The 20,157-nt window shown below is 44.1% G+C and overlaps 1 protein-coding gene across 3 annotated transcripts; it reads right to left on the bottom strand.

The window, feature by feature from the left end:
- Nucleotides 1-355: 355 nt before the first annotated feature.
- cpne2 (copine II) lies at nt 356-19,781 on the bottom strand. 3 transcript variants are annotated; one of them, XM_030365275.1, is made up of 17 exons: nt 19,212-19,781; nt 19,060-19,132; nt 16,372-16,540; nt 14,204-14,383; nt 13,972-14,046; nt 12,816-12,887; nt 12,555-12,638; nt 11,350-11,439; nt 10,434-10,529; nt 9,664-9,750; nt 8,927-8,986; nt 8,696-8,829; nt 8,030-8,084; nt 7,192-7,243; nt 6,773-6,906; nt 4,456-4,692; nt 356-3,155 (listed from the first exon to the last, which is right to left on the bottom strand). In XM_030365275.1, exons 3-17 carry the CDS (start codon nt 16,528-16,530, stop codon nt 3,048-3,050), a joined length of 1,623 nt encoding a protein of 540 aa, XP_030221135.1. In that variant the 5' UTR covers nt 16,531-16,540; nt 19,060-19,132; nt 19,212-19,781; the 3' UTR covers nt 356-3,047. The 3 variants fall into 3 exon arrangements, with proteins under 3 accessions (XP_030221135.1, XP_030221136.1, XP_030221134.1); XM_030365276.1 differs by having other exon boundaries at nt 19,060-19,110; XM_030365274.1 differs by having other exon boundaries at nt 357-3,155; nt 19,060-19,779.
- Between the last annotated feature and the right edge of the window lie 376 nt (nt 19,782-20,157).

The following is a 20,157-nucleotide window of genomic DNA, read 5'->3' as shown; positions in this document are numbered from 1 at the left end:
GTCACACAGGTGGGCTAGTTAGGCTACATCACATCAGGTGGGTTAATTAGGCTACATCATATCAGGTGGGTTAGGGGGTAGAGTGAGGTGGGTTAGTTAAGCTAGGCCACATCAGATTGGATGGTAAGGCTACGTCACACCAGGCGGATTAGTTAGGCTAGGTGACTCAGTGGGTAAGGGGGTAGAGTGAAGTGGGTTAGTGAGACTAGGTCACATCAGGTGGGTCATTGCCTGGGGTAGGTGGGTTAACTAGGGGTCCGATTTTACCAGGTTAGTTAGGGGGTAGGGTAAGATCAGGTGGGTAAGTTAGGGGGTAGGTTAACATCAGGTGGGTTAGTTAGGGGGTAGGTTTAGATCTGGGGGGTTAGTTGGGGGGAAGGTGTACTTCAGGTGGGTTTAGTTAGTGGGTAGGGTTACATCAAAGAGGGACTTCATTTCAACATTTTTTCCTTGAAACGGTTTATTGACCTGAGTGTTGACATAGACAACATTTTCTATAAAAATCCTCGATAACACTATAGGTACGAACATCCATGTCCATGCACATATCGGTACGACAGAGTATACACGTTTCCACAGCATCAAGTCACGTTAGAAACGTCCAAAACGGGGCCTTCGGGAGTTTACATTGATAGCCTACGTACAATAAATGCATTTCAAAACTTCAGAATCCACTTTAGAAAATAGTTTTTCCACAACAATTTGCCTTGGATAGTCGTAAACTAAGCCGAGTTACAATGTTACAAAGTTATAATAATAATAATAATAGTATATATTATATAAAATAATATATATTATATATATATTATGTAAAATAATATGTATATAATTTATCATTGTATAAAATCATGCATCTGTGGTCATCAGCAGTGTTTTGTAAACAGTGCAACCAGGTTAGCAACATGCATAAGAAAGACTGAAGTATTATCTATTAACTGATGCTAACTAAAGACCGCTAAAGACTTAAGTATTATCTATTAACTGATGCTAACTAAAGACCGCTAAAGACTTAAGTATTACCTATTAACTGATGCTAAGTAAATACTGTGAAAGACTTAAGTATTAACTATTAACTAGTACCAACTAAAATAATGGCCAAATTATAAAACAGTCATTTCTTTTTCAGTCATTTCGGCCTCACAAGGTGGAGCACCCCTCCCAGAATGCAACACGGTGTGACATAGCTTCACAAACATTTTCAATGTTTAAGTTCAGAATCCCTCGCTGGCATAAGGATTTCACCACACTTTATGCCCACATCAGTAGTCATAATGGAATAAAAAGTTGTTTACAATAACAATTACAGTGTTCAGAGTTCAGAGTAGGGATGGGAACTCATGGTTTACCAAATCAACTGTTTATGACCCAACACAGTTACTATAATCAGGTTCTGGTCACAGAGACGGCAGGTGAACCTGATAGGGGTTCTGGAGACTCATGGTCTCAAGTGGTTGTTTACCTCGGCGTGTTAGTTTGGCATCCCAACATACCTCAACAGACATCCTCGTCTGTCGATGCTCTAGTGAGTGCTGCTGTCTCCAGCACAGTTGCTACCACAGATACTCTGTTTTCAGAGGTTCATCTATCTTTGAAGAGACTGTTTGGAGAGTTCATTCTATGTGTTTAGAAGCTTCTAGGGGCGTGTCACATGACCATATCCGTGGATCCTGGACACCAGAAGAGGCCAAGATGTAGAGCGCCATACAAGCCTCTTAAAGATCTGCAGGGAGTTTAGTCATTTGAACAGAGATGGTTTTGAAGGAGTTAAACCACACCTAAACTTGGCTTTGTTTAATGTAGGTAAGGTTAAGACTTTAAGTTAATATAGGCCAAGGTTAAGACTACACCTTGACCACCAAGTCATACCACCGCAGCTGTTCGGTTCGGCTAATTCCGGGGCTCCTAAAGTTCACTCTAGAGGACCCAGGTCCACTATAAGGCTCTTAAAGTTCACTATAAGGCTCTTAAAGTTCTCTTTAAGGCTCTAAAAGTTCTCTATAGAGGATCCAGGTCCACTATAAAGCTCTTAAAGTTCACTATAAGGCTCTTAAAGTTCACATTAAGGCTCTTAAAGTTTACTAGAGGACCCAGATCCACTATAAGGCTCTTAAAGTTCACTATAAGGCTCTTAACATTCACTATAGATGACACAATATAGGATTGGGTGACGATAAAAAAGCCTTTAACCTAGGCTAGGTAAAACCTAGGTTAAGTTCACTATAGAGGAACTTAGCCTTTAACCTAGGCTAGGCTGGGTTAAACCTAGCCTATCCTAGCTAGGTTGAACCTAGCCTAGGGCTAGCCTAACCTAGGTTACGGTTAGTACTAGGCATACATCAATTAGGGTTAGGACTTGCTTCATCTATGTTGGGGTTAGTTTAAACTTAGTGAGAGTTAGGACTAGGTCAAACTAGGTGAGAGTTAGGACTAGGTTAGCGTTAGGACTAGGTTTACCTAGTTCAGGGTTAGGATTGGGTTAGCGTTAGGGCTAGATTAACCTAGGTCAGGGTTAGGACTAGGTTAGGGCTAGGTTAGGACTAGGTCAACCTAGGTTAGGGCTAGGTTAAAATGGGTTAGCGTTAAAACTAGGTTAAACTAGGTTAGGAGTAGGTTAACCTAGGTTAGGGCTTGGTTAAACTAGGTTAGCATTAAGACTTGGTTAACCTAGGTTACGACTAGGTTAGCGTTAAGACTAGGTTAGCATTAGGTTGACTAGGTTAGGGCTCAACTGTGCATGGGTGATCCTTATTCAACCACTGATATAAATGTAAATACTACAGCGATACTTTGACAACAGAGCAGAATATTACAGGATACCAAGAACATGCGTGAAGCCACAATCACATCCTGACCTCAGAGGGCTACACTACTGTGTGTGTGTGTGTGTGTGTGTGTGTGTGTGTGTGTGTGTGTGTGTGTGTGTGTGTGTGTGTGTGTGTGTGTGTGTGTGTGTGTGTGTGTGTGTGTGTGTGTGTGTGTGTGTGTGTGTGTGTGCGTCCGTGTGGCTGTCTGTGTTTGTACCCTGGAGAAGGCTGTGGTTAGCTGGGCTACTCAGCCGCTTGGTTGCTAGGCGACAGGTTCCTCTGTTTGAAGTACTGAGTGACTTGTTGAGGAAGCTCAGCCAAAACCGATTTAGCCAGAGTCTCCTTAGGAGCCTAGAGAGAGAGAGATATAGAGATATAGAGAGAGAGAGAGAGAGAGAGAGAGAGAGAGAGAGAGAGAGAGAGAGAGAGAGAGAGAGAGAGAGAGAGAGAGAGAGAGAGAGAGAGAGAGAGAGAGAGAGTATATTTCATTATTTATAATAATTATTATAAACATTATATAAATAGTAAATACTATTATATACAGTACTTTTTTGTATTATTGTTATTATTATATATGTAATGAATACTTTTATAATGATGAGTAAGGGTGGGTGAATAGCTTTGGCTTGTGAGGGAGCTAGTCAGGGTTAGTTAGGGAGAGTTAGGGGGGTAGTTAGGCTTGCTTGGGAATTAGTTAGGGGGAGTAAGGGGGTAGTTCGGCTTGCTGGTAAACTAGTCTGGGTTAGTTGGGGAACTAGTTAGGGCAGGGGTCAGTAACCTTTTCAAAATTAATCAGTGTGCCTTAAGCAACAATGTATTAAAAATTTAGCTGAATTATGACACAGCGACCAAAAACATTTCCAGAAGACCTCGAATGGTACTATTTCCGTATAGTCCACAATCATGCATCAACATTTTAAATATTTTTTGGTTGTTAGATTTGCAACATGGGCTTACAAATTATAATTACATATGTTACACCATTTTCAGAAACTCATTCAAAAACATATTTGCACTGTGAGAAATGTAAAAAACAAGAATAAATGAGAATATTGGAACCATCCACATCAATGTCTTTAAGACATGTGCAGCTTTGCAAAACCTTGTGAAGGCGATGCATACAGGCCACTTGCAACCATATTTTCCATATTTTCTTCTCTATTACTCACAAAATAGGTTTAAAAACTATTAACTGATCCCATTTCAGAACATTGCTTCCTGTAACTAATTTAAACATATTTGAACTGGGAGGAAATGCCCACAACAGAATAAAGTGCAAAAATAAATCGGTAGTAATGATTATGCTGCCACATTGTGCTGTGAATTTTGTTAATAATAAAGAAAATATATATATATATTTTTTAAGTGTGCCAATGATTATGCTGAGTTAGGGTGAGTTTGGGTTAGAGATAACACGAACGCTCCTGAAGTCCCTGAAGGGTTAGTTATGGTAAGTCGGCTTGCTGGGGTTGTATGGCTTGCTGGGGAACTAGTCAGGGTTAGTTAACACTAGGGCTGGGTATCGTGGCCAATTTCCTAAATCGATTCGATTTCGATTCATAAGGCTCTGAATCGATAAATCGCGATTCGATTCGATTCGTGATTAACCCTAACCCTAACCCTGATCCACCCAGCCCTAGTTAACACGTACGTTCCTGAAGTCCCTGAAGGGGACGAACTGCACGATGTCGCGGGCGGCTTCCTCCCCGGTGTGCGAGCGCAGGACGCTGGCGTCGCCGTCCAGGAACTCCATGGCGGCGAAGTCTGCGTTGCCGACGCCGATGATGATGACAGACATGGGCAGCTTGGCCGCCGCCACGATGGCGTGGCGCGTCTCGTCCATGTCACTGATCACCCCGTCGGTGATTATCAGGAGGGTGAAGTACTGCTGTGGAGGGGGGAGGGAGGGAGGGAGGAGAGGGGAGATGATGAGATAGAGAGAGCGAGAGAGAGAGAGAGAGAGAGAGAGAGAGAGAGAGAGAGAGAGAGAGAGAGAGAGAGAGAGAGAGAGAGAGAGAGAGAGAGAGAGGGAGAGAGGAGGACGGGAGATAAATCTAGTTTTGATATTGACATCATTGTTGTTAATAACAAGATTGTAATGATAATCACACCAGCGTTTCTCTTAGCCGTATAGCAATGTATAGTGGTACAACATATGTAGCGTAAAGCTAAGGACAAGGCTGTATATCGCTACAACATATGTAGAGTAAAGTTAATGGGAAGGCTGTGTAGCGATACAGCATGTCGCGTAAAGCTGATGGAAAGGCTGTATAGCTAGGGTGACCAAACCTTCAGACCCCCAACAGGGACCCTACAGTGCATGGATGCTCTTAACCGACTCCGTCGTGGGGGACTGTCAACGTTCTCCCGCGGTGTGCAGAAAACAGAATTATCTTTTCTGGCAAATTCCCAAAGACACAGTGAGGCTCTTGGATATCTCTGGAAAGACTCTGTTGGGCGTGACAGCTCGCCGCGAGCCTTCTGACTCTGTCACACACACAGTCTCACGCTAGCAACAGCCTTGACAACCACACGTTGATTGACACATCCAGACAAACCAGTGTTGAGTTCAGCCTGGTGGTGCATTGTTTGTGTGTCTCCTTTTGTTTCGGTCATAACGACCGGGACAGAACATGACGTCTATTAAAGCGCTGTAAACAAGTGGATTATGATGTAATATTCATTTTGGACGGCTCCAGACACAGCAGGACGCTTCTCTCTGCCCTCATTAAGAACCGTGTGGGGAGCGCATTGGTGTCCAGGCTTAACGTGTGTTTGTTCAGGGTTAGCGTGTGTGTGTTAGCGTGTATCTTCAGGGTTAGCGTGTGGACGTTCAGGGTTAGCGGTTAACGTGTGGACGTTCAGGGTTAGCGTGTGTATGTTAGCGTGTATCTTCAGGCTTAGCGTGTGTGTGTGTTGGCGTGTATCTTCAGGGTTAGCGTGTGTATCTTCAGGGTTAGCGTGTGAATGTTCAGGGTTAGCAGTTAGCACCTGTATCTTCAGGGTTAGTGTGTGTGCGCTAGCGTCTGTATCTTCAGGGTTAGCGTGTGTATGCTAGCGTCTGTATCTTCAGGGTTAGCGTGTGTATCTTCAGGGTTAGCGTGTGTGGGCTAGCGTGTGTATCTTCAGGGTTAGCGTGTGTACACTAGCGTATGTATAATAATAATAATAATTCATTGAATTTATTTAGCGCTTTTCTAGACACTCAAAGACGCCTACAGTGAAGGGGGGGGGGGGACCTCACTAACCACCACCAGTATGTAGCCCCCATTTGGGTGATGCACGGCAGCCAATCGGCGCCAGAACGCTCACCACACACCAGCTTGAGGTGGAGAGTGAGGGATGAGGTGGAGAGAGAGGGAAAAGAACATTTAACACTACTATGGACCACATGTAAACCCTATCAACCACATTTAAACCCTATCGACCACATTTAAACCCTATCGACCACATTTAAACACTATCGACCATATTCAAACACTATCGACCACATTTAAACACTATCGACCACATTCAAATACTATCGACCACATTTAAACACTATCGACCATAATTAAACACTATCGACCACATTCACACACTATCGACCACATTTAAACACTATCGACCACATTCAAACACTATCGACCACATTCAAACACTATCGACCACATTTAAACACTATCGACCACATTCAAACACTATCGACCACATCGTATCTTCAGGGTTAGCATGTGTAGGCTAGCGTCTGTATCTTCAGGGTTAGCGTGTGTGGGCTAGCGTGTGTATCTTCAGGGTTAGCGTGTGTAGGCTAGCGTGTGTATCTTCAGGGTTAGCGTGTGTGGGCTAGCGTGTGTATCTTCAGGGTTAGCGTGTGTACGCTAGCGTGTGTATCTTCAGGGTTAGCGTGTGTAGGCTAGCGTGTGTATCTTCAGGGTTAGCTTGTGAACGTTAGCGTTTGTATCTTCATGGTTAGCTCGTGGACGTACCGCCGCTCTCTCCTGCTGTAGCGCCTGGCTAGCGCCGCGCGCCACGTGGTTGATGATGGGAGAGAAGTTGGTGGGTCCGTAGAAGCGGAGGTGGGGGAGGCAGCTGGAGTAGGCCTGGGCGATGCCCTCCACCCCTGGGGAGACGAGGAGCAGAGAGCAGGCGGTGGGGAGGAGAGACCGGCTGACAAGGAGGTGGACAGCTGTACAAGTACTACATGTTCTAACTACACCACATGTAGTACCTGTCCTACATGTTGTACAGGTACTACATGAAGTACCTGTAGTACCTGTACTTCAAGTAGTACATGTAGTACCTGCCCTTCAAGTACGTAGTATATTTTACTACCAGTGCTGCCTGTGGTAGTAGTAGTTGATGTGATACCTGTAGTACTGTAGGACTATCTGAAGGGAGGACTTACCTGAACAGAAGGGGTTCGTGGGGTCAAAGTTGATGGCAAACTCATGTGACACCTGATGAGGAACAGAGAAGTACGTTCATTATCGTTAGTGTCTTAACAAGGCTGAGCCGTCGCTCCTCTCCTCACCAGGGGCCCGTGGGCAGGGCAGCAGCGTTGTTTATATCATGTTCTCTCCTGATCGAGGAGAGAACAGGAGGAGGACATGGAGGCTCTGTCCCCCCCCCTTCCCCTCAGGGATCAAACCTGGACCTCCTCTCTGTGAGGCAGCAGGGATAACCACGGCTCCACCAACATGTGCACAAGCTCTCTCTCTATCGTCTACTCTCTCACCTTCCATTCTCCCTTATATACTCTCTCTCTATTATCTCTATTATGTCTCTCTAGATCTCTCTCTAACTATCTTGATTATCTCTCTCTCTACCATCTCTCTATTATCTCTCTCTTATATTTCTCTCTCCATCCTATTTCTCATCTTTCTCTCTATTATCTCTCCCTCTCTCTCGCTTTCTCTCCATTCTCTATCTAGTTCCTCTCTTTTTCATCTACTCTCTCTCAGCCATTCTCTCTATTATCTCACTCTCTATTATCTGCTCTCTCTCATCTACTCTCTCTTTCTCTCGTCACCATGGAAACACAGATGGCTTGACTGTGCATGTTGTGAACACACAAACACACACACACAAACTTGCGTACACACACAGGCACGCACGCACGCACGCACGCACACACACACACACACACACACACACACACACACACACACACACACACACACACACACACAAACACACACACACACACACACACACACACAAACACACACATATCTTTAAAATACCTTCCAATCTGGTGGGAGTTTAGCTCCAAATCCTAAAGCAGGAAACATTTTGTCTCTAGAAACAGAAACCATGGCAACAGTTAGTTCAGCGGGCATGTTAAGATAGAACAATGGTAACAGATTAGACAGGTACGACCTAGTGCAGGATAAGAAAAGGTTGGTTAAGGTAGTACAAGGTAGAAATGGTGTAAATGTTTTCATAGATGATGAAAAAGGATTGATAACCCTTAAGCAGTAACGTACTTCAGAAGAATCCCTTTGCATACTCAATGGGGTATGATATTGATTGTGAATGGTTGTGATACATTATGATACATTATAAACCGTTATTAATCATTATGATCCATTATGATCCATTATGAATGACAATGATATATTATGAATGGTTATGATCCATTATGAATAATTGTAATGGTTATAATCAATGATGAATGGATATATATTATGATACATTATGCATCATTATGAATCATGAAGATACAATATGAATCATAAGGATACATCCTACATCTTTATGAATAATGGTGATCATGAATCACAAATCAGTCTGAACACTATGAATAATAAATGATCATGGTACATAATGATACATTATGAATCTTAAATCATTATGATACACAATGAATTATTGCGTACCGTAATAAAAGACTACAACTCCCAACTCACGTGTCGTAGTCCTGGATGATCTGGCCGACCGCCAAGATGGCGGCCAGGTACTCGTTGCTGCCCAGCGGGTTGATGTAGTGCAGGGAGGAGGGCTCTCGAGGGTTCCCATTGGACGCAGTGAAGTCAATCCCAACCTGTCAGTAAACAGATATAACTATATAGTATACAGTTTGTATATAGTGTGTGAGCGTGAGTGTGTGTGTGTGTGTGTGTGCGTGTGTCTATACTCACAGTAAACATCAATTGACATCCTCCGAGAATATAATCCAGGAATGTATAATCTCGTATAATCTAAAGAAGTGCCAGGGTATATTAAAAACACACATACTCTTAAAATACCATACTACATAATTACCGAATTTTTTAAAATACTAGATTGCATGAACCCACATACAATTAAAATACCAGATTGCATAAACACACATACTCTTAGAATACCAGATGACATTAACAGAGACATCATTAACTGAGTGATTTGTGGTCAAGGAACAGACAGAAAGACCCTGACCAGCCTGCAATATTCTACTCCAAATAACATGGGAATAAAATTGCAACACCCTGATGGGATTACCTTGAATCTAAATCGTAAACATGAATTTAAATGATCACCTTCAATGTAAATCATTAATTTAAAACAAAATCATTCTCTTGAAATGAAATCATTCCCTTGAATCTAAATCCTTAACTTGAATCTAAATCATTACCGTGAAATAAAATCATTTGTTTAAATCTAAATCATGACCGTGAATCTAATACATTACCTTGAATCTAAATCATTCCCTAAGATTCAATCATGACATTGAATCTAAATCATTACCTTGAATTGAAATCATTCGATTGACTCTTAATCATGACCTTGAATCTAATCATGACCTTGAATCTAGATCATGACCTCGATTCTAATTTATTACCTTGAATCTAAATCCTTCCCTTGAATCTAAATCATTAACTTCAATCTAAATCATTACCTTGCACGACCTCAGAACGATGACACCAGAGTTCTTGTAATTCTTCTTCTTTCTCTGTTTCTTCGGATTGATGCAGTCAAACTCCACCTCCATGGAGAGAGAGAGACAGGGAGAGAGAGAGAGACAGGGAGTAAGAGAGAGAGAGATACAGCGAGAGACAGGGAGAGAGAGAGAGAGAGAGAGAGAGAGAGAGAGAGAGAGAGAGAGAGAGAGAGAGAGAGAGAGAGAGAGAGAGAGAGAGAGAGAGAGAGAGGGAGTGAGAGAGAGAGAGATAGAGAGAGAGAGAGAGACAGAGAGTTAAAGAGAGAGAGAGAGAGAGAGAGAGAGAGAGAGAGAGAGAGAGAGAGAGAGAGAGAGAGAGAGAGAGAGAGAGAGAGAGAGAGAGAGAGAGAGAGACAGGGAGTGAGAGAGAGAGAGAGAGAGAGAGAGAGAGAGAGAGAGAGAGGGAGTGAGAGAGAGAAAGAGATACAGAGAGCGACAGGGAGAGAGAGAGAGAGAGAGAGAGAGAGAGAGAGAGAGAGAGAGAGAGAGAGAGAGAGAGAGAGAGAGAGAGAGAGAGAGAGAGAGAGAGAGAGACAGGGAGTGAGAGACAGGGAGTGAGAGAGAGAGAGAGAGAGAGAGAGAGAGAGAGAGAGAGAGAGAGAGAGAGAGAGAGAGACAGGGAGAGAGACAGGGAGAGAGAGAGAGAGACAGGGAGAGAGAGAGAGACAGACAGAAGGGTACTATATATATATATATATGTATTTATTTATTTATTTATTTATTTATACCTCTGTGGTGCTGGCGTGGCTCATCTTGGTCACAGTGGTCTGAAACTCTCCTATGAAGTCATGACCTCCATCATTGTCATAGTCGTAGCACAGCACCTGTTGTTATGGGCAGCTGCTGTTATGGACAGCTGCTGTAAGGGACAACTGTTGCTAGGGACAACTGTTGCTAGGGACAACTGGGTCTCACATCATGATATTTAATACAATTCAATACACTGTGTGGAGCAAACCAGTGCATCCTGGCCGGCTGGTGACGTGAGTGGGAGGGGTTATGTGAGTTGGAGGGGTTTAAGTGAGTGGGAGGGGTTTAGTGAAGAGGGATGGGTTTAGGGTAAGTGGGAGGGGTTTATGTGAGTGGGAGGAGGTTAGGTGAGTGGGAGGGGTTTAGGTTAATGAGAGGGGTTTAGGGTAAGTGGGAGGGGTTTATGTGAGTGGGAGGGGGTTAGGTGAGTGGGAGGGGTTTAGGTTAATGAGAGGGGTTTAGGGTAAGTGGGAGGGGTTTATGTGAGTGGGAGGGGGTTAGGTGAGTGGGAGGGGTTTAGGTTAATGGGAGGGGTTTAGGGTAAGTGGGAGGGGTTTATGTGACTGGGTGGGGTTTAGGAGTGTCTGTCGTAAGATTATTGTTAACAAAGTGAGGTAGAAGATGGCGGCATTGTTGTTTTGAACGGATGTGGTGTTGCTTTAAGGATGTGATTGAATTGAGAACCTTATTGAAATAGCTGTGGATCAGCATTGACTACAGATATGTAGTGATGTACCTGGATGTTTAAATGTTAAAGAAAATATTAAACTTGATGTATAAATGTTTAGGCTTAACCTTGATATTGAATTCATCAAAGTGAATCTGGATACTTCAATGTTTAGTGGGAGCTTTGATACGATACATTGCAACGTTCAGTAATAGATGTGAGGAGACCTTGATGTTCCTGTCGACGTCTCCGTTACACAGCGACACCAGAGGCACCGTAAAGGCCTTCCACACAGGGTCCAGAGTGTTCTTAATGACCTGCCGCCAAACAGAGACATTATACAGATCACATTAACATAGAGCATCAAACATTAACCTTAAACATATCACATAAACATAAAGCATCCAACATGAAACATTATACATATCACATCAAACATTATACATCAAAAATCGCTCCTCCAAAGCCTTACTGTAGAGTTCTAGTTATATACTCTATAGAGGAGGGTCTTTATAGAGTACTAGTTATAGACTCTATAGGGCGTGGGGCCTTCTTCAGAGGCACAACGGAGAGCATATTGACTGGATGCATCACTGCCTGGTACGCGAACTGCACTGCCCAAAGCCGCAAAATGCTGCAAAGGGTAGTGCGGACAGCTGAGAGGATCAGCGGATGTGAGCTTCCCTCCATCCAGGAAACCTACAAGGCCTGTGTCAGGAAGGCCCTCCGAATCATTGGGGACATCACCCCAACCAGAAACTGTTTGAGCTACTGCCGTCAGGGAGGCAGTACCGAAGCCTAAGGGCCAAAACCCAGAGGATGACAAACAGTTTTTTCCCCCCAAGCAGTCAGACTGCTGGAGAAACACACTACCATCCCAACCATCCACACACACACCACAACAACAGACAGGAACTTAACCAGCTATTGTATTTGCACAGCATTTATCTATTGCACAATAACCCTACCTGTGGCTGCTATCACTTCCACTTGAACACCCTACACTTCACACTTTATTACACCTCATTACTTTTTATTATTATTGATGCTGCTACTTACTTATTTTTATACTTATTCTATATATTTTTTTACTTTGTTTCTTTTCATATGGTTTCTTATCTTTATTTATTTTATCTTGTACTGTTGCTGCTATGTGAATGTTGAGGAACCAAGCCTAATAATTGTACTCTTGTATACTGTACAATAAGATGTAATAAAAGTGATTCTGATTCTGATTATAGAAGAGGGTCTTTATAGAGTTCTAGTTATAGACTCTATAGAGGGGTGCTTGTGTGTGTGTGTGTGTGTGTGTGTGTGTGTGTGTGTGTGTGTGTGTGTGTGTGTGTGTGTGTGTGTGTGTGTGTGTTTGTGTGTGTGTGTGTGTGTGTGTGTGTGTGTGTGTGTGTGTGTGTGTGTGTGTGTGTGTGTGTACCTCTGTTCTGTGCACCAACATCCACTTCCCATCTTCTCCTTGTTTGTGGAACTCCAGGTAAGGATCAGACTTTCCGAAGAAGTCCTGAGAAGGTGTTCATTATTCATGAGTTCATCTTACAGTAAACACGGTCATTATTCATGTGTTCATTTTACAGTAAACACAGCCATTATTCATGTGTTCATCTTGCCGTAAACACGGTCATTATTCATGTGTTCGTCTTACAGTGAACAATGTGATTATTCATTGTTTCATTCTTACCTTTTTGTCCAATTTTCTTCCACTCAGGCTGAGGGTGATGATCCGGTTGTCAGACAGCTCCTGGGCTGTGATCTACAGACCACAACCACATCATCATCATCATCATCATCATCATCATCATCATCATCATCATCCTCCTCATCATCATCACCCTCATTATCATCATCATCAACCTCATTATCAACATTATCATCATCCTCCTCCTTATTGTCATCATCATCATCAACCTCATTATCATCATCAATCTCATTATAATACTCATTATCACCAACCTCATTAGTGTAACTAGGGGAGGTTTAGAGGGTTAGTGTGGGGGTTAGGGTTAGAGGGTAAGAGTTAGAGGGTTAGAGGGCTAGAGGGTAAGGGTTAGAGGGTTACAAGTGGAGGTTTAGAGGGTTAGGGTGAGAGGGTTAGGGGTTAGTGTAAGAGTTAGAGGGTTAGAGGGTAAGAGTTAGAGGGTTACAAGGGGAGGTTTAGAGGGTTAGGGGGAGAGGGTTAGGGGTTGGTGTAAGAGTTAGAGGGTTAGAGGGTAAGGGTTAGAGGGTTAGAGGGTAAGGGTTAGAGGGTTAGAGGGTAAGGGTTAGAGGGTTAGAGGGTAAGGGTTAGAGGGTTACTAGGGGAAGTTTAGAGGGTTAGGGTGAGAGGGTTAGGGGTTGGTGTAAGGGATAGAGGGTTAGGGTTAGAGGGTTAGGGTGAGAGGGTTAGAGGGTTAGGGTTAGAGGGTTAAGGTTAAAGCGTTAGGGTTAAAGGGTTAGAGGGTTAGGGTTAGGGTTAGAGGGTTAGAGGGTTAGGGTTAGAGGGTTAGGGGTTGGTGTAAGGGTTAGAGGGTTAGGGTTAGAGGGTTAGAGGGATTAAGGTGATGGGTTAGAGGGTTAGGGTGAGAGGATTAGAGGATTAAGGTTAAAGCGTTAGGGTTAAAGGGTTAGAGGGTTAGGGTTAGAGGGTTAGTGTGTTAGGGTTAGAGGGACAGAATGTTAGGGTTAGAGGGCTAGGTTGAAAGGGTTGGAGGGTTAGGGTTAGAGGGTTAGGGTTAGGATCATAGGGTTAGGGTTAGGGTTAGGGTTAGAGGGTTGGAGGGATGGGTTAGAGGGTTAAAGGGTTAGGGTTAGACTAGAGGGCTGGGGAGGGAGTGAATTCAGTAGACTTAGCTTCTCACCGTAATAGTTCCTTTGCCCGCTGGTTTCCCATTGGCTAAGAGAAGTGGTCGGACAAGTTTCTTATTGGACACAATCTAATAGAGTGAAAAGAAGATGAGTTCATAGGTAACTGAACACTGACTTATCATGACATAGATATTTAACAACAAATTCAGTACCTCAACTAACAAACTAGTTACTACACATAAACAACCTAACTAGGAAAAATAACTAGTACTAAAGGAGACTCACCACTCCCAAGGTGCAGATGAACTCCCCGAGGAAGTCGTGTTCATAGAGCTGTGACGCACACTTGTCCTCGTCGAACACGGCGAAGCGCAGCTTCTGCACCTCCTCGAAGTGGTAGTCCACCCGGAACTTCACCCCGAACACCGGGTTTAGGTTGTTCACGGCCGTCTCCGTGCGGCTGATCTGGGGAGAGAGGGGAGGACTGTACTTCTGTACTACTTCACTACTCCTACTTTATTACTTTACTGCTTTATAACTGTACTACTGTACTACTCTACTACTGTACTTCTGCCCAACTCTCCTACCTCCACTAGTCCACTTCTGTACTACTTTACTACTTTATTATTTTCTACTTTACGACATACTGCTCTATTACTTTACTATTTCAGTACTTCATTACACAGCCTGAACGTCACCACAATTAGACGTCAACACAAATAAATATCAACACAGCTAGACGTCAACACAATTAGACGTCAACACAAATAAATATCAACACAGCTAGACGTCAACACAGCTAGACGTCAACACAAATAAATGTCAACACAGCTAGACGTCAACACAACAAGACGTCAACACAACTAGACGTTAGCACTAGACGTCAACAGAACTTGACGTCAACAGAACTGGACGTCAACAGAACTGGACGTCAACACAACTAGACGTCAACACAGCTAGACGTCACACAACAAGACGTCAACACAACTGGACGTCAACACATCTTGATGTCAACACAACTGGACGTCAACACAGCTAGACGTCAACACAACAAGACGTCAACACAACTGACGTCAACTGGACGTCAACACAGCTAGACGTCAACACAACAAGACATCAACACAGCTGGACGTCAACACAACTAGATGTCATTGTCAACACAACTAGAGGTACACAGAACTAGACATCAAGACAACTAGACCTCAACACATCTAGACGTCAACACAATTAGACGTCAACACAACTAGACGTCAACACAACTAGACATCAACACAACTAGACTTCAACATAACTAAATGTTAACACAACTACACACAGCTCTGTGTTCAATCCAGAGTAGATGACACAGTGCGCAGTAAAGCTCACAGTGAAGTAGAGTCCCAGTATGGAGTCAAGTACACTAGAGTCTAAACTAAATGTGAACTTCTCTAATTGTACTAGATCACCATGGCAACAGCTGTCAAAATAGTAAACTCTCAAAGCAGCTGCAGTGGAGCATAGTTAGCCTGACTAATTTTATAGTTATTATTTGTTAGCCTGACTAGCTAATTAGTAAACTAGTCAGGCTACCTAGTTATGTCCTATGACAAGATATAGAGAAATGACGAGCCAGAGAGAGAGAGAGAGAGAGAGAGAGAGAGAGAGAGAGAGAGAGAGAGAGAGAGAGAGAGAGAGAGAGAGAGAGAGAGAGAGAGTGAATATGAGAGAGAGAAAAGTGAGAGAGAGACAGGGAAACGAGAGAGAGAGAGAGAGAGAGAGAGAGAGAGAGAGAGAGAGAGAGAGAGAGAGAGAGAGAGAGAGAGAGAGAGAGAGAGAGAGAGAGAGAGAGAGAGAGAGAGAGAGAGAGAGAGAGAGAGAAAGAGAGAGAGAGAGAGAGAGAGAGAGTCCTTTTGTTTCCATCGAGGTTGCCATGGTAACAAGAAGCAAATTCACATTGAAGGCATGTGCCCTGCTGACCTACTGCCACACACACACACACACACACACACACACACACACACACACACACACACACACACACACACACACACACACACACACACACACACACACACACACACACACACACACACACAAATGTATTCGGCTGCAGCCCACTGTGAAAGCAACACTTTGAATATTATAAATGATAATCAAACTGTTCAGCATGCCAAGCTTCAGCAGACCAGAACGACAACAGAATAACATTAAAACACCTGGACTACAAGGCTGGTCCTGACCTTAGACCTGGACCTGACTTAAACCTGGACCTGAACCTGGTCCTGGACCTGAACCTAGACCTGCACCTAGACCTGAACCTTCACTAGACCAGAACCTAGACCTGGACCTAGACCTGAACATAGACCTGAACCTAGACCTGGCCCTGAACCTTCACCTGGACCTAGATCTGAACCTAGACCTCAGCCTTCCTCTGACACACACACACACACACGCACACACACACACACACACACCTCGGCCCAGTTGCCGTCCACCTCGTTGAAGAGCACGCAGAAGGGGTCCGACTTGGAGGCAACGTCCCGGTCCAGCAGGTGGGCGGCCGTGACGGACAGCTCCACGCGGGTCACACAGTGCTGGGGGCGGGACCCCGCACCGCCCTCTGGGGAGGCCATCGCTGGAGCGCTGGACACCAGCAGGGGTGTTAGACAGTCAGAGGGGTTAGAGAGTTAGGGTTGGAGAGTCAGTGAGGTACGGTTAAAGACTGAGGGTTAGAGAGTGAGGGTAAGGGTTAGAGTTAGAGTCAGAGGTTAAGGGTCAGAGGGTCAGGGTCAGAGGTTAAGGGTCAGATGGGATGGGTTAGTTAGTCGTGAAACGGTTGAATACTGATGGGCGACCACACAGCAACATTAGTGGTGAGCAGGATCCACGTTTCCATGCACACAGCACTGGAAGGATGCTGCCTGTTGCTAAGATACCAGTCTGTCATAACCAAAGCACCTCACACTGTGCGTGCCCCAGGCGTTGTGTGCACGTGATGGCATGAGAATGTGTCCTCAGTGATGTTCAACAACAATCCTGTCCATGTCTCAGATGTTCCCTCTAATAAGGCGGCCTGCGGCGCTGCGCTTTAATGAAGCTCAGCCGCCATGGCTCAGTCGGTGCCTGGGGCTCCACACCGCTACCTCCACACGGCCCTGGCTTTAGTCTGGCAGGGTCTGAGCATTATCCTGGCATTGTCTGAGCATTATCCGAACATTATCCAAGCATTATCCTGGCATGGTCTGAGCATTATCCGAACATTATCCGAGCAGTTTCTGAGCATTATCCTGGCATTGTCTGAGAATTATCCTGGCATTGTCTGAGAATTATCCTGGCATTGTCTGAGAATTATCCTGGCATTGTCTGAGCATTATCTGAGCATTGTCTGAACATTATCCTGGCATTGTCTGAGCATTATCCGAACATTATCCTGTCATTGTCTGAGCATTATCCGAACATTATCCTGGCATTGTCTTAGCATTATCCGAGAATTATCCTGGCATTTGCTGAGCATCATCCTGGCATTGTCTGAGCATTATCCTAGCATTGTCTGAGCATTATCCTAGCATTGTCTGAGCATTATCCTAGCACTATCCAAACATCCTCCTATATTACATTGGCATTATCCTAGCATTACCATGGCATTATCCAAACATCCTCCTAGTAATACAATGGCATTATCTTGGCATGGAGCATTGTATAAGGGATTTGAGATTGTATTTAATCTTAAATACAAATGAAAGCTGAAATCTTAAATGGAACCCATAGCACTAAATGGACACACGTCTACCAGCCTGTGATGGTGTTTCAGGCGTCAGGAGCAGGAGGCTTTTACTGCTGTTAAATTCCAATCACGAGTGACGTCATGGAAACAGCCAGTGTGGTCATTGTAGAAGTTCCTCACAGCGGCAGTCAAAAGAGAACGTCATCACAGTATCTGAGCTGGACTGAGCTGCTGAGATCTAAGGTGGCTCTTTGTTAACGGTGGCGACGGTAATATTTAAGAGCTATTATCTAGTGTGATTTGTCAGGACTGCCACAGATATAAGTCATCTATGAGTGAGTGAATGATAGTGAGAATATCTGATCTGATGACTGCCTCTGTACGAGACCATTTGGTTAAAGACTGCACTGCCCCAAGCACATTCCTGACCAATCATGGCCTCTGTTCCCTGATGGATGGGAGTCCCTCCTATCTGTTAATCCCAGGTGTGTGAATGCAACTCTTCTTAAAGGAGGTGAAACGTAGGGAGGGAGAAGAGAGGCGAAGGCGCCGCTTAAAGGGGGTGTAGCTCCTAAATCGGGTTCTGCTCTAACCCTCCCTCTCACCAACTCTCCCTCACCCCTCTCTTTCTGTCTCCCCCCTCACTTTCTCTCTCACCCTCTTTCTCTCTCTTCCCCTCTCTCTCTATCTCCCCCCTCTTTCTCTCTCTTCCCCTCTCTCTCTATCTCTCTCTCCCCCTTTTTCACCATCCCCCTCTTTCTCCCTCCCCCTCTCACTTATCTTCATTCTCAAATCGTACCTACTGCAGTGGTTAATGACACGTTTGTATGTTAATTTACTGTAAATTAAGTTAATTCATAATGCATAACAGTATATTAAGTATCATTTAGCTTAGTACATTTACATGAAGTAGGTAAGGTTAGGCGTAATTAAGTTAAGTGCAAATACATGTTTAAGTAAAGTAGGCTTTGATTTAGTTAAGTATAATAACCTGTAAATTAAGGATAATTAGGTGAATGTACTAAGTTCAGTGAGTACATAGCCCGCCCAATACGCCCATGCATGCGTGAGGTCATGATTTAAGTGGACATTGTAGACCAGCGCTGATTGCAGCGCACACACACACACACACACACACACACACACACACACACACACACACACACACACACACACACACACACACACACACACACACACACACACACACACACACACACACACCCCTTCAGATCCCACTGATTATTATTGTACGGATAGATCGCAAAAGCACCGCTCTCAATCTGCGGGAATATGTTAATTGGAATAGGAGTTGATGATTCACAGTGAATATAAAACAGAGGATTATATTTGTAACGGTCCTGGCTGGCGCGCTAATCATGATTTGTATTATTGACACGCACTGATAACTGGTTTCATTACAATCAATCCGACTTACCTTGATTACAAGAATATCCCCAACTTCTCCCTCAAGTTGTCTTTCTCACACCTTTCATCGAGAAGAAGCGGACCTGTGAGTTACCGGAGCCGTTACTGTCCAAACTGGGTAGAAAAGCAGAATAGAGTGGAGGCGCACTACGCGTTACTGACCTCCTGTCCTCTTATCTCTCCGCGGAGACTCCGATGAGGCGCGCTCCACGGACACTCTGATGAAGCGCGCTCCACCACGGAGACTCTGATAAAGCGCGCTCCACGGAGAATCTGATGAAGCGCTCCACGGATACTCTGATGAAGCGCACTCAACTGACACTCTGAAGAAGCGTTCTCCACGAGACTCTGATGAAGCGCGTTCCTCGGTGGTGTTCTGCGAGACTCTGATCAGGCTTGGAGACCCTGATGAAGTGCGCTACCAGAGACTGATGAAGCGCGCTCCACGAGACTCTGATGAAGCGCGCTCCCGGAGACTCTGATGAAGCGCGTGGAGAGAGATTTAATTGACCGAGAGGAAGAAATTCTCCAGCCGTTATTCTTAATAGCACAATGATAATTATTAAATCTGTATTAAATATAAGCGACCATTTCAGTCCGTTGAAGAACACAACATTCCTGCGGATACCCGGGAAGTGGAATAAACATCCGATAGATGCGAACATTACGTCTGGGTGAAGAAAACACTAGCATGTGGTGCGTGTTCTCCACTGAGGGCCCCCGGCGCCCCCATTTGGTCACAAACAGTACAGCAGTAAAGTATATTATACTGTAGTAGTACAGCACAAAGTATTCCTAGTAGTACAGTCTATTATAGCTTTATTATAGTTAAATATATTCACCTTATAGTGAAGTATATTAATGTAGTCATGTATTTTACTATAGTAATAAAAAATGAAAGTACATTATAGTAGGAAAATATATTAGTGCATTTAACTACTAAAGTATGTTTGAATATAGTCCTAATAGCACTGCACATGAAGAGGAGTAAAGCATGATTATTACATTACAGCCTGCTAATTCATGTGGTTAGGTGATGTAACGTCCACAGGGGAGAAACTAGTCTGAAGGCTTCCCCAGAACATGGCCTCACTGAACTTTAGAGAAA

This window comes from Gadus morhua, chromosome 9, assembly GCF_902167405.1.
Source record: "Gadus morhua chromosome 9, gadMor3.0, whole genome shotgun sequence".
NCBI lineage: Eukaryota > Metazoa > Chordata > Actinopteri > Gadiformes > Gadidae > Gadus > Gadus morhua.
This window is presented reverse-complemented; position numbering and strand designations above follow the sequence as displayed.